General features: G+C 45.9%; 1 protein-coding gene across 1 annotated transcript in view; it reads right to left on the bottom strand.

Moving 5' to 3' along the window:
- The window catches only part of mesd (mesoderm development LRP chaperone), a 28482-nt gene extending 17160 nt beyond the window's left edge, over positions 1-11322 (bottom strand). The window contains exons 1-2 of the mRNA XM_067971620.1: positions 11119-11322; positions 8420-8652 (exon numbers count right to left, since the gene is read on the bottom strand). Of these exons, the coding sequence (XP_067827721.1) occupies positions 8420-8652; positions 11119-11277 (392 nt within the window). The 5' untranslated portion in view covers positions 11278-11322. The remainder of the gene's footprint in view (positions 1-8419; positions 8653-11118) is intronic.
- Positions 11323-16278: the final 4956 nt, after the last annotated feature.

Here is a 16278-nt window from a genome sequence, read left to right as displayed (position 1 = left end):
ATCACCTACATCCTAGGGTTCAAAAAGAGGTAGCTGCATTGGTTGCGATCTTCCAAAATTCCCTAGATTCCAGAACTGTCCCACTGGATTTGAAGGTAGCAAATGTAACACCACCGTTCAAGAAAGGAGGGTGAAAACAGGGAATCACAGGCCAGTTAGCCTGACATTAGTCATCAGGAAAATGCTGGAATCTATTGAGGACATGGTAATGGGGCACTTAGAGAATCATAATATGATTAGGCAGAGTCAACATGGTTTTCTGAAAGGGAGATCATGTTTGACAAATCTACTGGAGTTTTTTTTTCAGGATGTAACTATCAAGATAGATAAAGAAGTACCAGAGGATGTAGTATATTTGGATTTTCAAAAGGCATTGATAAGGTGCCACACAATAGGTTGTTACACAAGATAAGGGCTCATGGGGTTGGGGGTGACATGTCAGCGTGGATAGAGGATTGGTTAATGGACAGAAAACAGTAGGAATAAATGGGTCATTTTCAGGTTGGCAGTCTGTAACTAGTGGGGTGCTGCCAGGATCAGTGCTTGGGCCTCAGCTGTTTACAATCTATATTAATGACTTTGATGAAGGGACTGAATGTAATGTATCCAAGTTTGCTGACAATACAAAGCTAGGTGAGAAAGTAAGCTGTGAGGAGGACACAAAGAGGCTGCAAAGGGATATAGATAGGTTGAGTGAGTGGGCAAGAACGTGGCAGATGGAGTATAATGTGGGGAAATGTGAAATTAGTCACTTTGGAAGGAAGAACAGAAAAACTGAATTTTTTTTACAATGGTGAGAAACTATTAAATGTTGGTGTTCAGAGGGATTTGGGTGCCCTTGTACACAAAACACACAGTTAACATGCAGGTACAGCAAGCAATTAGGAAGGCAAATGGTATGTTGGTCTTTACTGCAAGGGGATGGGAGTACAAGAGTAAGGGAGTCTTGCTGCAATTGTACAGGGCTTTGGTGATACCACACCTGCAGTACTGTGCACAATTTTGGTCTCCTTACCTAAGGAAGGATATACCTGCCTTAGAAACAGTGCAACAAAGGTGCACCAGATTGATTCCTGGGACAAGAGGGTTGTCCTATGAGGAGAGATTGAGTAGAATGGGCCTATACTCGCTGGAGTTTAGAAGAATGAGAGGTGATCTCATTGAAACATATAAGATTCTGAGAGAGCTTGACAGGGTAGATGCTGAGAGGCTTTTGCCCCTGGCTGGAGAGTTTAGAACTAGGGGGCATAGTCGCAGGATAAGGGGTCAGATATTTAGCATTAAGATGAGGAGGAATTTCTTCACTCAGAGCATTGTGAATCTTTGGAATTCTCTACCCCAGAGGGCTGTGGATGCTCAGTGAGTACATTCAAGACTCAGATCGATAGATTTTGACTCTCGGGGAATCAAGGGATCGGGCAGGAAAGTGGAATTGAGGTCAAAGATCAGCCATGATCTTGATAAATGGCGGAGCAGGCTCGAGGCGCCGTATGGCCCACTCCTGTTCCCATTTCTTATGTTCTTATCTTACGTTAACTGAAATCCTAATGTGACCGTGTTCACATCACAGGACAATGGCTACGAAATAAACTGTTGCACAGTTAAAGGGTAATCAGTTTCAGCAGAGTAATGAAATCAACAACAAATCAAAAACAATCTGTAGTAAGGCTGCCTTGCAGCTCAAGCCCATAAAGCTTGCTGTACCTCACTAATGCTAAATATGCAATAAATATTTTGGACCTCAGAACAAAATGTTAATTTGCCATTAGACCAGCACCTTGGGAAAATCTTATTCCTGCTGAGACTGAAGGCCAGTACAGTCTACTCCTCTTAAATCAAATCAAGAGATTTAATGCAAATTATCTGATCATTCCTAATTTACTGTCATTTTTGTTGCTTAAAAAAGTCATCCAGTAATTTGAATTAAATGCAAAAAGTGACAATCAGAAGGAAACTATTTAATCTGTACCACTGCAATTATGATCAAAGCCACATAAGCAGATAAATAATTAAACAAAGATATTATATAGATCTTACTAAACAAACCACCATGACTTTCAAGTCCCATAAGCATTTTGAATTTACCACGATAAAAGCTGATAAATATTTAATCAGCTTACTGATCTGCTACCTCTGTTTCATTCATCGCCAATCAATTTCCCTTTACTACTATTCTTTCAATTAAAAAACAAACTCTACTTCAGAATTAGCTATGATTAGGGATAACTCACTCTGGGTTTACTCAGACCACCAAGTGTTTGTCATTTTTCTTTAGTTTCCACCTCAGTTCAGTAACATTTTAAGAATCTCCAAGTTAGTTAAACTTCCCTTTTCTATGTTGACTGCCCTTCAACAAGTTATGCTTTTCTAAATGTTCACTTGCTAGATCTCTCAAGGTCATCTCAACTTTTTTCTGTATAGTTGATGTTACATTCATTGCTTTAGTGTACAGGTATGTGTTTCAAGCCTTTTTTAAATAACGCTTTCATGTTAACACTTTCCAATCCCCAGGAACCGGTCTTGAATTTAGTAACTGTACAAAAAAAAGTCAGTTTACTGATCTGATAGCTGCTCTTCATTCATCGCAAATCACAGCTTCCTGTTACCACTATTTTTTTTAAATTAAAAAATAGTATTAGCTCACTAACTCACTAGTTTCAGACCAGTCTACTTTAAAGGCCCTTGTGCTCAAATTGTCCCAATAATTGGTCCATTTTAAGAGATCACTTTTTTTATATAATCATATTAAAAAAACTGCAGATGCTAGAAATCTGAAATAATGACAGGAAATGCTGGAAACGTTCCATATATCAAGCAGATCCATGGAGAACAGGAGTTAGTGTTACCGGTGCGAGTTTTGATGAAGGATGCTGCTTGTCCTGGAGTATTTCCAGTATTTTGCGCTTTGGTTTCTTTTTATAACCATATAAACTATTATTTGCATTCTGCTAGCTCCTCTACCAATGGATTTCAGTATTTTTCCTCTTTCTTTTGAGGAAAAGACATGAAATAACTTAAATATCTGCTATAGACTCCAACTCCTTAAATTAACCAATACTTGCTTTAACCCTGATGGACATACCATTATTATTGGAGCTATACCCAGCAAGCTTACAGACTAGTGTTTCACAACAATTTGCATTAATATAGCACCTTTAACATAGTAAAAACGTCTCAAGGCGCTTCACAGGGGCATTATCAAACAAAATTTGACACCAAGCCACAGAAGGAGATATTAAGACAGGCTTGGTCAAAGAGGTAAGTTTCAAGGAGTGTCTTAAAAGGAGGAGGTAGAGAATTTTAGGGAGGGAATGCCAGAGCTTAGGGCCTAGGCAGCAGAAGGAACAGCCACCAATGGTGGAGCGATTTTTTTAAAAAATCAGGGATGCGTAAGAGGCCAGAATTGGAGAAGCCTAGAGATCTCGGAGGGTTGCAGGGCTGGAAAAAGTTACAGAGATAGGGATGGGCGAGGCCATGGAGAGATTTGAAAACAAGGATGAGAATTTTAAAATCAAGGGGTTGCCAGACTGGGTGCCAATGTAGGACAGCAAGCACAGGGGTGATGGGTGAATGGGACCTGGTGCAAGTTAGACTACAGGCAGCAAGAGTTTTGGGTGAGCTCAAGTTTATGGATGCTGGCCAGGAGAGCATTGGAATAGTCAAGTCTAGATGTAACAAAGGCATGGATGAAGGTTTTAGCAGGTTAGCTGAGGCGGAGACAGGAGATGTTCTCATCTTCTGTAATGACTTATCGTCTTTTTAAAAAGACAAGCAGAGACAGGTTTTATGATTTACTCAATCCTTCTGCCTACCAGATTATTTGTTTCAGGACAGCATTACAGTTTAAACTAGCAATAAATTAATCAACTTCATCAAATAATCTCAGGATCATTATATTTGTGAAAGAAAAAAAAACGAACATGCGTTTTGTAACTCCCTGAGGAGCCGCAAGGCGGCGAAACCGGTCGGAGTGTTCCAAGAAGGAACGATGGATGGTACTTAAGGCTGGAGGACGAGACACATTCAGTAGTAGCCAAGCAGGAACTCTGGATGGTGCCTAAAGCTAAAGCTAAAGCTAAAGCACAAGGTGCATTCATTTGGACAACAGCAACAGTCTGAGGTGCGGGCCAGAACCAAGAGGCAGACAACATAGGGATTTCGGGGTCTCGGGATATCCCAAAGCACTTTACAGCCAATGAAGTACCCTTGAAGTGTAGGTCACTTGTAATGTAGGAAATGCATCAGCCTGTTTGCACACAGCAAGGTTCCACAAACAGCAATGAGATAACGACCAGATAATCTGTTTTAGTGATGTTGGTTGGGGATAAATATTGACCAGGACACCAGGGAAAACTCCCCTGCTCTTCTTCGAATAGCACCAAGGACTCTTTTACCCGAGGGCAGACAAGGGCCCTGGTTTAACGCCTCATCCGAAAGACGGCACCTCCAACACGTTGGTACTTATTGATAGAGTTTCATAGTGCCAACCTGTGACGCATCTTTACACAGATCAAAGTGATTCGACTCCAAAAAAAAATTCAGTTTAACGCGTCATGTCAGTTTATAGCTTGATGATCTTAAAAGCCACCGACTCCAAATGCAGGGAATGTTTCAGCGATTAAGCCTTGCAGCAACAATTTATTAGATATAGGAACAGGAGTTGGCCATTCAGCCCCTCGAGCCTGCTCAGATATTTAATTAGATCGTGGCTGATCTGCAGCACAACTCCATTTACCTGTCTTTGATCCAGATCCCTTGATACCCTTACCTAATAAAAATGTTGACTTGTCAAAAACTTCAATATGTTGCTTTTAAAAATTCACCTTTAGTCCCACCCCCAATTTTCTCAATGTGATGGCCCATACTGGGGTACAGATCCAAAAATACTGGCAGTCCCCCACTACCTCACCCAAGCAGCAATTCTTCAAGCGTAAGAATTAATTAAATTCAATTAATTAAAATCTGGAATTAAAATACTAGCATCAGTAATGGTGGCCATGAAACTACCGGATTGTTATAAAAACCCATCTGGTTCACTAATGTCCTTTAGGGAAGGAAACCTGCTGTCCTTACCCAGTCTGGCCTATATGTGACTCCAGACCCACAGCAATGTGGTTGATTCTTAATTGCCCTCTGAAATGGCCTAGCAAGCCACTCAGTTGTACAATCTTGCTAAAAAAAGTCATAAGAATAAAACCAGACGGACCACTAGGCACCGAACACAATAACGGCAAACCAAGCGCAGTCAACCCTGCAAAGTCCTCCTCACTAACATCTGGGGACTTGTGCCAAGATTGGGAGAGCTGTCCCACAGACTGTCAAGCAACAGCCTGACATAGCCATACTCACAGAATCATACTTTTCAGCCAACGTCCCAGACTCTTCCATCACCATCCCTGGGTATGTCCTGTCCCACCAGGACAGACCCACCAGAGGTGGCGGTACAGTGATACACAGTCAGGAGGGAGTGGCCCTGGGAGTCCTCAACATTGACTCCGGACCTCATGAAATCTCATGGCAGCAGGTCAAACATGGGCAAAGAAACCTCCTGCTGATTACCACCTACCGTCCTCCCTCAGCTGATGAATCAGTCCTCCTTCATGTTGAACACCACTTGGAGGAAGCACTGAGGGTAGCAAGGGCACAGAATGTACTCTGGGTGGGGGACTTCAATGTCCATCACCAAGAGTGGCTCGGCAGCACCACTACTGACCAAGCTGGCCGAGTCCTGAAGGACATTGCTACTAGACTGGGCCTGCGGCAGGTGGTGAGCGAACCAACACGAGGGGAAAAACTTACTTGACCTCGTCCTCACCAATCTACCTGTCGCAGATGCATCTGTCCATTACAGTATTGGTAGGAGTGACCACCGCACAGTCCTCGTGGAGACGAAGTCCCGTCTTCGCACTGAGGATACCATCCAACATGCTAACAGGGATAGATTCAGAACAGATCTAGCAGCTCAAAACTGGGCATCCATGAGGCGCTTTGGGCCATCAGCAACAGAATTGTATTCCAGCACAATCTGTAACCTCGTGGCCCAGCATATTCCTCACTACAATTATCAACAAGCCAGGGGATCAACCCTGGTTCAATGAGGAGTATAGAAGAGCATGCCAGGAGCAGCGCCAGGCATATCTAAAAATGAGGTGCCAACCTGGTGAAGCTACAACTCAGGACTACATGCATGCTAAACAGCAGAAGCAACATGCTATAGACAGAGCTAAGCAATTCCACAAACAACAGATCAGATCAAAGCTCTGCAGTCCTGCCACATCCTGTCATGAATGATGGTGAACAATTAAACAACTAACGGGAGGAGGCTGCTCTGTAAACATCCCCATCCTCAACAATGGCGGAGTCCAGCAAGTGAGTGCAAAAGGCAAGGCTGAAGCGTTTGCAACCAGCTTCAGCCAGAAGTGCCGAGTGGAGATCCATCTCGGCCTCCTCCCGATATCCCCACCATCACAGAAGCCAGTCTTCAGCCAATTCGATTCACTCCACGTGATATCAAGAAACGGCTGAGTGCACTGGATACAGCAAAGGCTATGGGTCCCGACAACATCCCGGCTGTATTGCTGAAGACTTGTGCTCCAGAACTAGCTGCACTTCTAGCCAAGCTGTTCCAGTACAGCTACAACACTGGCATCTACCCGACAATGTGGAAAATTGCCCAGGTATGTCCTGTCCACAAAAAACAGGACAAATCCAATCCGGCCAATTACCGCCCCATCAGTCTACTCTGAATCATCAGCAGTGATGGAAGGTGTCGTCAACAGTGCTATCAAGCGGCACTTACTCACCGATGCTCAGTTTGGGTTCCGCCGGGACCACTTGGCTCCAGACCTCATTACAGCCTTGGTCCAAACATGGACAAAACAGCTGAATTCCAGAGGTGAGGTGAGACTGACTGCCCTTGACATCAAGGCCCTTGATCGAGTGTGGCACCAAGGAGCCCGAGTAAAATTGAAGTCAATGGGAATCAGGGGGAAAACTCTCCAGTGGCTGGAGTCATACCTAGCACAAAGGAAGATGGTAGTGGTTGTTGGTGGCCAATCATCTCAGCCCCAGGACATTGCTGCAGGAGTTCCTCAGGGCAGTGTCCTAGGCCCAACCATCTTCAGCTGCTTCATCAATGAACTTCCCTCCATCATAAAGGGCAGAAATGGGGATGTTCGCTGACGATTGCACAGTGTTCAGTTCCATTCGTAACCCCTCAGATAATGAGGGAGTCCGAGCCCGCATGCAGCAAGACCTGGACAACATCCAGGCTTGGGCTCAAGTGGCAAGTAACATTCGTGCCAGACAATGACCATCTCCAACAAGAGAGTCTAACCACCTCCCCATGACATTCAACAGCATTACCATCGCCGAATCCCCCACCATCAACATCCTGGGGGTCACCATTGACCAGAAACTTAACTGGACCAGCCATATAGATACTGTGGCTACAAGAACAGGTCAGGGGCTAGTTATTCTGCAGTGAGTGACTCACCTCCTGACTCCCCAAAGCCTTTCCACCATCTACAAGGCACAAGTCAGGAGTGTGATGGAATACTCTCCACTTGCCTGGATGAGTGCAGCTCCAACAACACTCAAGAAGCTGGACACCATCCAGGACAAAGCAGCCCGCTTGATTGGCACCCCATCCACCACCCTAAACATTCACTCCCTTCACCACCGGCGCGCAGTGGCTGCAGTGTGTACCATCCACAGGATGCACTGCAGCAACTCGCCAAGGCTTCTTCGACAGCACCTCCCAAACCCGCGACCTCGACCACCTAGAAGGACAAAAGCAGCAGGTATATGGGAACAACACCACCTGCACATTCCCTTCCAAGTCACACACCATCCCGACTTGGAAATATATCGCCGTTCCTTCATTGTCGCTGGGTCAAAATCCTGGAACTCCCTTCCTAACAGCACTGTGGGAGAACCTTCACTACATGGACTGCAGCAGTTCAAGGCGGCGGCTCACCTCCACCTTCTCAAGGGCAATTAGGGATGGGCAACAAATGCCGGCCTCGCTAGCGACGCCCACATCCCATGAACAAATAATAAAAAAAGACTGCAGTGACAGCTGGTTATTCAACCAAGATGGTTATGACACAGCAGCCTGATCTGTCATCACCTAATATGTGCACTTTTCAGCAGGGATCACAAATAGTGATTAGACTGAACAGACCCTGCTTCATTCATTAGCTCAAGGGCACAGAGACCAGTTTTAAAGCTCTCATGATCACTCTGATAGCAGCTATTTCAGCACAGACGAGAGATCCTTTCTGATCAATGGACTTGGAAAGACACTATGCAGCAGTACTGCCACACTGCCAAAATATCCTAAAATAAAGCTTAATAATTAGTTTTGTCCATCCCCAAATTATCTACAACTTTTTAACCACAATGTTCAGACACTTACCTTTGTACATCATAGTTTGCATTGTACAGACCGCCCTGCCAAAGGCTGGTAATCTCCTCAGTGTCCTTCTCAGTGGGATTCCCAGACACAGTCACAAACATCATTAACGTCTTGCCTTTCTTGGTTACCTTCAGAAGACTTTCAGGATTGCTGGCATCAATTTTGGAAAAGTCTATTGGTGGAGAAGTTCTCTTGTGCTCTGGTAGATCCCCTTCTTCTATATCATCATCTTTCTGTATAAAGATAAAGGCAATACAGATTTCTGCTGGTGAATAAATGGTCTTCCTTATTCTTTACTTGTTGAAGATTAATCTGAACTTTACACCATCATGCTCTACTGACAAAATGTCCAAATCACCGATCAGGTGTGCAGCTTTCAAAATTTTGTACAATTTGCAAATTTTCTAGGCTTTTACTATTGAACAGGGCTCTTGCATAAAGCAAATATTGCATTAAGTAATTTAAGGGTTCACAGTGGAAGGGGTCCATAGTACACTGTCTTTTTAAACAAACTTCACCAATAGCACAGACCATGTTCTGTCAATACTGAACATATACAGAAATAACCTGTACGACATGAGAACATTTTATTATCCCACAAGAATTTCTGCAATATGCAAATTTTGTTTCAGTAACAATACTCTATCTGCAATATCCCAGGGTTAATAATTGAAAACAGACAATAAAAATGTTAAATACTTGAAAATTTGCAACATCTTGTTTGCTAAACAAAATAATATTCAGTAATTTCCTCAAAGCCGCAGCACTTTACCGGAAGTGCGATGCAAATCCAGTTTATGTATAAGCGAGGTTTGCACTGCATTTCTGGCAGCAGAGTGGGAGCAATTGAGGAAATTCCCAGCATGTGTTTAACTTAGCAACTGGTTACTGTATTTGCATGGATTGTTTGCAAACTAAAGGGAATAAAAATCATGAAAGCATTTTTTTGTTCAAAGCATACAAATTAGCAGAATTATTTTTTCAGGAAATTTCTGTTTATTGCTGCTTCGAGATCCTCAAGTTGGGTCTCCCTCACTATTTGGTTGCTCAGATGATCTTCCATCCTTAACTCCAAAATTCAGCTGCTCAACTCCTGTCCCATCCCAAATCGTGCTCATCCTTCAGCCTCCTTCCTTACTGATGCACACTGGCTCCCCAGCCCCCAAGGCATTTATTTTTAAATTCTCAACTTCAAATCCTTCCAAAGTAACAACCTACCCTATCTCTACCATATCCTCCAGTCTACCATCCCCTTCCACACCCATCTACCCTGACCTTTTATGCATCCCACCATTGTTAGCAGAACCATCAGCCACTTTATCCCCACACCCTGAACTCCCTCAAAGCCCCTTCATCCCTCAAAACCTTCTCAAAGTTAATCTTTTCAATCAAGCTTTGATCACCCTACCTGATCTCAGTTTCCATTCCTTTATTTTTATCCTCTCTCCATAGAGCACCTAGAGATATTTCCTGCATTTATGCACCAGCTTTTAATGTAAGTTGTTGTCAATGACATGGAATGTCCTATTTGAAGCCAAAGAACTGATTCAGGGTTGTGGGACACCAGGAAACCACACTATAGTCTGGGAATTCAGATCCAGTCTGTTGGCTGGTTTCTGGTGGCTTCAAACTGGCTCTTTGCCCAAGTCATAGTTCCCACTGATAACTATAGTGGTCAGTGAATCAGTAACTAGTGAGCATAGCTTTAAGATCACCAAAAGAATAAATGATAGGTTAATGCTCTTCTAGAAAGTGTTGGAAGCAGAATCCATAATATCTTTTAAGAGGGGAATAAATATATGAAAAATATATATTTTTTAAAAAAGATAGAGAAAGTAGCTAGCTCTTTCAGAAAGCCAGCACTAACACAATGGGCAAAATGGCTTCCTTCTGTGCTACAAAATTCTATAGAGCTTATCAGTAGCATCATCTGCAAGTTATGATGATCTGGAATGCACTAAAAAGGTTCAATAGTAACATTTAAAAAGGGAATTGATACATATAGTACTTGAGTAGGAAAAATTTCATGACTATGGGGAAAGCGGGGAGTGGGTATAATTAGATAGCTCTTTCAAAGAGCTGGCACAGGCACAATGGGCTGCAAGATTCAATGATCTCTACACCAGCACCTACACTGATTATTGTAAACAATTTTACAACACCAAGTTATAGCCTCCGAAAGCTTGTAGATTTCAAATAAAAATTGTAGACCTACACTGATTGATATTTCTACAAAGATAAGCTAGGAGTATTTTATTCTATATATAGAATTGAGGCATAAAGTATTTCCCCTTTAAATTTAAATAGCTATATTCTAAACTGGTTCAGGAGCACTGACAAGATATTTCAAATCCAGTTAGCGATTCTGACTCCTTCATTCAATAACACGAAAAAAAACACAGCAGGCTGAAAACCTGATTGATATAAGCGGAGACTCAGCCGGCGCCTGCGGAGGGAAAAGTCGGCCTGGGCCAGGGTCTGAGCTCTTCCCGCCGGCCCACTACCGTCACTGCTTGGTGGGAGGGGAGGGTACCCGGAGAGCGCGGCCTGTGCCTGTGCCCGTCCCCGTGCCTCGCTGAAGCCCGCCAGGCCGCACGATTAAAGCCCTTCCCTTAGCTTCAATTAAAGAGCCGGGCCTCGGGTAGCGGGCCGCGGGCTTTCCCCCCCTCACACACTCGCTTGTTCCCGCTCCGCCCTACCTCCCACTCCTCCAGCAGCCTCGCCATGTCGGCGTCATTGTAATCGCGGATGTCCTTCTTCTTCCTGCCGGCCTTGGGCCGATTCTCCTCCCCGGCAGCGCCGGCACACAGCACCAGGAGCAGCAGCCACCAAAGCCAGGCCGCCCCCGCCGCCGCCATCTTCCACCAGCGGCGCCAACCGCTCCCGCTCGCGCTTTCAACCGTCACCCGCCGCGCGCTGGGCGGGGCCATCGTCGGCCACGCCCCGCCGTGGCCCTTCCACCAATAGGAAGCTGTCGGGGGTTAAGCCACGCCCCCTCCTCGCCCTTTCAGCCCACCACACAACCCTGCCATGGCAACCCATTGGCAGATCATCGACACGGACACCACCATCACACGAGAGGACACCACCCACCAGGTGCACGGTTCATACTCCTGTGACTCGGCCAACGTTGTCTACCTCATACGTCGCAGGAAAGGATGCCCCGGAGCGTGGTACATCGGCGAGACCGTGCAGACGCTGCGACAACGGATGAACGGACACCGCGCAGCAATCGCCAGACAGGAGGGTTCCCTCCCAGTCGGGGAACACTTCAGCAGTCAAGGACATTCAGCCGCCGACCTGCGGGTAAGCGTTCTCCAAGGCGGCCTTCGAGACACACGACAGCGCAAAATCGTCGAGCAGAAATTGATAGCCAAGTTCCGCACCCATGAGGACGGCCTCAACCGGGATCTTGGGTTCATGTCACGCTACACGTTACCCCACCAGCGAATAAAGGTTATCTGTTTTTAATACAACGGGTCATTCTCTGTCTTTCTCTTCCTTTCGGATGTTTCTCCCTCTCTCTCTCTGTCTTGTGTTCTGGCCGTTTGTATATTCGGTGGTCCTGTAGGTAACACCTCTCTGTCTGAACACTTTGATTGCCTTGACAACGGGCAGTTGGAAAGATTATCTGTAATCACCAGGTATTGTTCTCTGACTATAAATGCGAAACGTTCAAGGAGTCCCACGCTCACCTGACTAAGGAGATAATCTCCGAAAGCTTGTGATTTTCAAATAAAATTGTTGGACTATAACCTGGTGTTGTAAGATTCTTTACAATTGTCAACCCCAGTCCATCACCGGCATCTCCACATCATGGCCTTTCAGCCCAGGCGCTGGCATGTGGTGTCACTGAGCACGCGCCTGTTGCTGTGGAAACAGCTGGGCTGAGGTCAGGGGTCCCCAGTGGAGGGCTGTCTACTGGGGGATCCACCCATGCCCCACTGGGGATCTGGGGTGGAGAGTGTTGCACAGAGCAGTCGCGTCCAATAGGCGATTAAGCCATTTTACGGACTCCCAGGCCGCCTGCAATTTCTGCGGCCTGGACGAGTCCGCGTTTCATTTGTTCACTGGGTGTGGGAGGCTGCAGCCCCTGTTTGATTATTTGGGAGGGGGGCTGCTCCTCAAGTTCTGGCTGCACTTCAGTCCCACGCTCCTGATCTTTGGCCGCCCGGTGAGGAGGAGGGGAGGCGGGCAGGTCAGTGGACGTCCTCGTGGGCCTGTCCAAGGTAGCCATCCACAGGTTCAGGTTGGTTGTGGCCCGTGGGGGCGGTCGCTCAGACTGTCTGCCTCTCGTCTGCGGAATTCTCCGCGCCCGGGTGGCCCTGGAGATGGAGCACGCGGTGTCTACCGGTATGCTTGAGGCTTTCCGCGACTGGTCGGCACCGCAGGGACTGGAGTGCATCCTGGACAAGGATAATAAAATTTTAATTTGACGCTTGGATTTGGTTTTCTTTGGTTGCACATAAACACACCCTAAACCCACCCCCCCTTCTTATAAAAGGGGGGCCTAAAAATAAAGAAACAGCTGGGCTGGGGTCGGGGGCCCCCAGTGGAGGGCTCTCTTCTGGGGGATCCACCCGTACCCCACTGGGGATCTGGGGTGGAGAGTGTTGCACGGGGCAGTCGCGTCCAATAGGCGATTATGCCAATTTACGGACTCCCAGGCCGCCTGCAATTTCTGCGGCCTGGACGAGTCCATGTTTCATTTGTTCACTGGGTGTGGGAGGCTGCAGCCCCTGTTTGATTATTTGGAGGGGCTGCTCCTCAATTTCTGGCTGCACTTCAGTCCCATGCTCCTGATCTTTGGCCGCCCGGTGAGGCGGGCGGGCAGGTCGGTGGACGTCCTTGTGGGCCCTCTCCTGGGCTTGTCCAAGGTGGCCATCCACAGGTCCAGGTTGATCGTGGCCCGTGGGGGCCGTTGCTTGGACTGTCTGCCTCCCTGCCGCAGAATTCTCCGCGCCCGGGTGGCCCTGGAGATGGAGCACGCGGTGTCTACCGGTACGCTTGAGGCTTTCCGCGACCGGTGGGCACCGCAGAGGCTGGAGTGCATCCTGGACCACAACAATAAAATTTTGATTTGGCACTGGTTTTGGTTTTCTTTGGGTTTTACCCTACATAAACACACCCTCAACCCCCTTCTTATAAAAAAAACAGCTGGGCTGCGAACATCTGGTGAAAGAACTGTCAGTGTAACATTGCAACAGAAATTTTTCTGTTCAGATTTCCAGCTTCCACCGTTCTTTTTAATGCTCCTGTTAAAGTACTTGAATTGACATTGTTGTTGGTAAATTTACTACATTAACAGCTGGCACGTAAATGCAAATTGTTGTTAATGACAGGGCTCAAGTCAGGAGGGGAATGGAATATTTGCCTCTCGCCTGCATGGGTGCGGCTGCAACAGCACTTAAGAGGTTTGTAACCATCCAGTGATGGAGGGGGTGGATATTGAATCCAGTTGCAACTGGACTCAATATCCACCCCCTCCATCACTGGCATACTGTTGGCCAGAGGCTGCAGAAACCTATTGAGGTTAATTCGAATTGCTAACAAAGACACTGACCTTTTGAACTGGGGTGACCTGGAGTTCAGTCACTGGTCTGAACTGGCCAGAACCGGTTTGAATTCGTTCCGCTTCTTACAGGGACAAAGGAACTGTGATGAGACACCAGTCCTTATTTAGAAAAGGAGTATGAGGTGATGCTACCTAGGCCCTTGGAACAGAGCCAATCAGGGGATGATATCGATCACTCCAGCAACTTTGAGCCAACTGGAGAAGACAGCATCGTTCGAAAAGACAGGCTTGGAGTTAAAACTGAAGCATTGCAGGCTTGGTGCCAGGGTTTGTTTGTTTGTGAGGGAGACTCCGGAGACTAACACTCGTGGAAGTGGGAACCCTACGTCAGGGACGTAGAGACGACGTCGGGAGTGAGAAAGAGAATTGCCTGGCCAGCAGTACCTCTCCTTTCCGGGTAATATAATATCCTTTCTATTCTGTGACCGCTCGGGGTGGGGGGGTGTTCTTCAGAAAAACCTAGTGGATGTGCGTTTAAATCCTAATACTCAGGGAGTGTTAGTCAGCTAGTGGGTGTGCGTTTAAATCCTAATACTCAGGGAGTGTTAGTCAGCTAGTGGGTGTGTGTTTAAATCCTAGTTTGAGTATAAAACTGTATAACCTGCTGTAAACTGCATGCCTATATCTAACTAGACGTATAAGCGGTATGTACATGATTTAATAACGTTAATAAAGCGAATTGAGAATTAAGAGAGAATTGACTCTTCCTTTGTGTACTAAGCCAAAACCGTTAACCGGTGACTTCCGGTTAACAGTACTTTGTTGCAGTATGTACAATCCACAGGGTGCACTGCAGCAACTCACCAAGGTTACTGCCCTACAACCTCTACCATCAAGAAGGACTTTTTTTTTCCCACACCATTCACCTGAGGAAGGAGGAAGCCTCCGAAAGCTTGTGAAATTTAAATTAAATTTGTTGGACTATAACTTGGTGTTGTAAAATTGTTTACAATTGTCAACCCCAGTCCATCACCGGCATCTCCACATCAAGAAGGACAACATCGGCCACGTGGTGGGAGCATCAACACTTCCACGTTCACCTCCGAGTCATGCACCATCCAGACTTGGGCATGTATCGCCTTCATCATCACTGGGTCAGTATCCTGAAATTCCCGATCTAATGCCATTGTGGGAATATCATCACCTCAAGGACTGTGGTTCAAGGATGAGGCCTGCCACCACCAACATCAACAACAACTTGCATTTATATAGTGCCTTTAACGTAGTAAAACATCCCAAGGTGCTTCAAAGGAGCCATTATCAAACAAAATTTGACACCGAACCACATAAGGAGATATTAGGACAGATGACCAAAAGCTTAGTAAAAGAGATAGGTTTTACGGAGCATCTTAAAGGAAGAGAGAGAGGTAGAGAGGCAGAGAGATTTAGGGTGGGAATTCCCGGGCTTAGGGCCTAGGCAGCTGAAGGCACAGCCGCCAATGGTGGGATGATGGAAATTGGGAATGTGCAAATAGGGATGGGCACTGAATGCCAGCCTTGCCAATGTTGCCCATACCCCGAGAACAAATTTTTAAAAACATTGGCAATTTTACCACAAAAAAACTGCTAATCAAAAAGTGCAATGTCATTTCCCAGTAATGGATGAAAAAACACTAATCACAAAATGATTACGTGACAAATTTAACCTTTCCAGGAGGATGTTATGACAATGCAGCATCCTGGCCGTAACTATGAAGCAACACACTTGTTGCTCGGAAAAAATTCCAACTACACAGCAACAGTAGGACTGCATTCAATTTATGAACAAAACATCAGTTCTGTGTTATAAATTAAAACAGTTTGTGAAATTGTTACACTGAAAATAATCTCATTTTTTGGTTTAAATAACAATAAACTCTTTAAGATTCCCTGTTCTGGTTTACAATGATATCTGAATCCCTTCAGTGAGATTACTCATTTCAACTAATTGCAGCCTCTATGTGGTATCTGTCCATACAGAATTTCCCAGTAACCAATATCAGTTTGTTAATGATAAGCCTGAAACTTAGGTGTGTCGGTTTGGCCCAGTCTGGAGCACTTTTGCTGTTGGGTCAGAGGGTTAGCCCCACTGCAAGACTTGAGCACATAATCTAGGCTGACACTTCAGTGCAGTACTGAGGGAGCACTGCACTGTTGGACATATTGGCCTAGGAATTCGGGTGCGCCCATTTGTGGATGCACGAAGGGAAGAGCAGAGATCAATCCCTGCACCTGAGAGGTGAGATCCGAGGCGCACCCGATATTGGGCCTTGAGCTTCATGGAGCCGGCGAGCTGCAGACACCT

The sequence above is a fragment of the Heptranchias perlo genome, chromosome 34, assembly GCF_035084215.1.
Source record: "Heptranchias perlo isolate sHepPer1 chromosome 34, sHepPer1.hap1, whole genome shotgun sequence".
Lineage (NCBI taxonomy): Eukaryota > Metazoa > Chordata > Chondrichthyes > Hexanchiformes > Hexanchidae > Heptranchias > Heptranchias perlo.
This window is presented reverse-complemented; position numbering and strand designations above follow the sequence as displayed.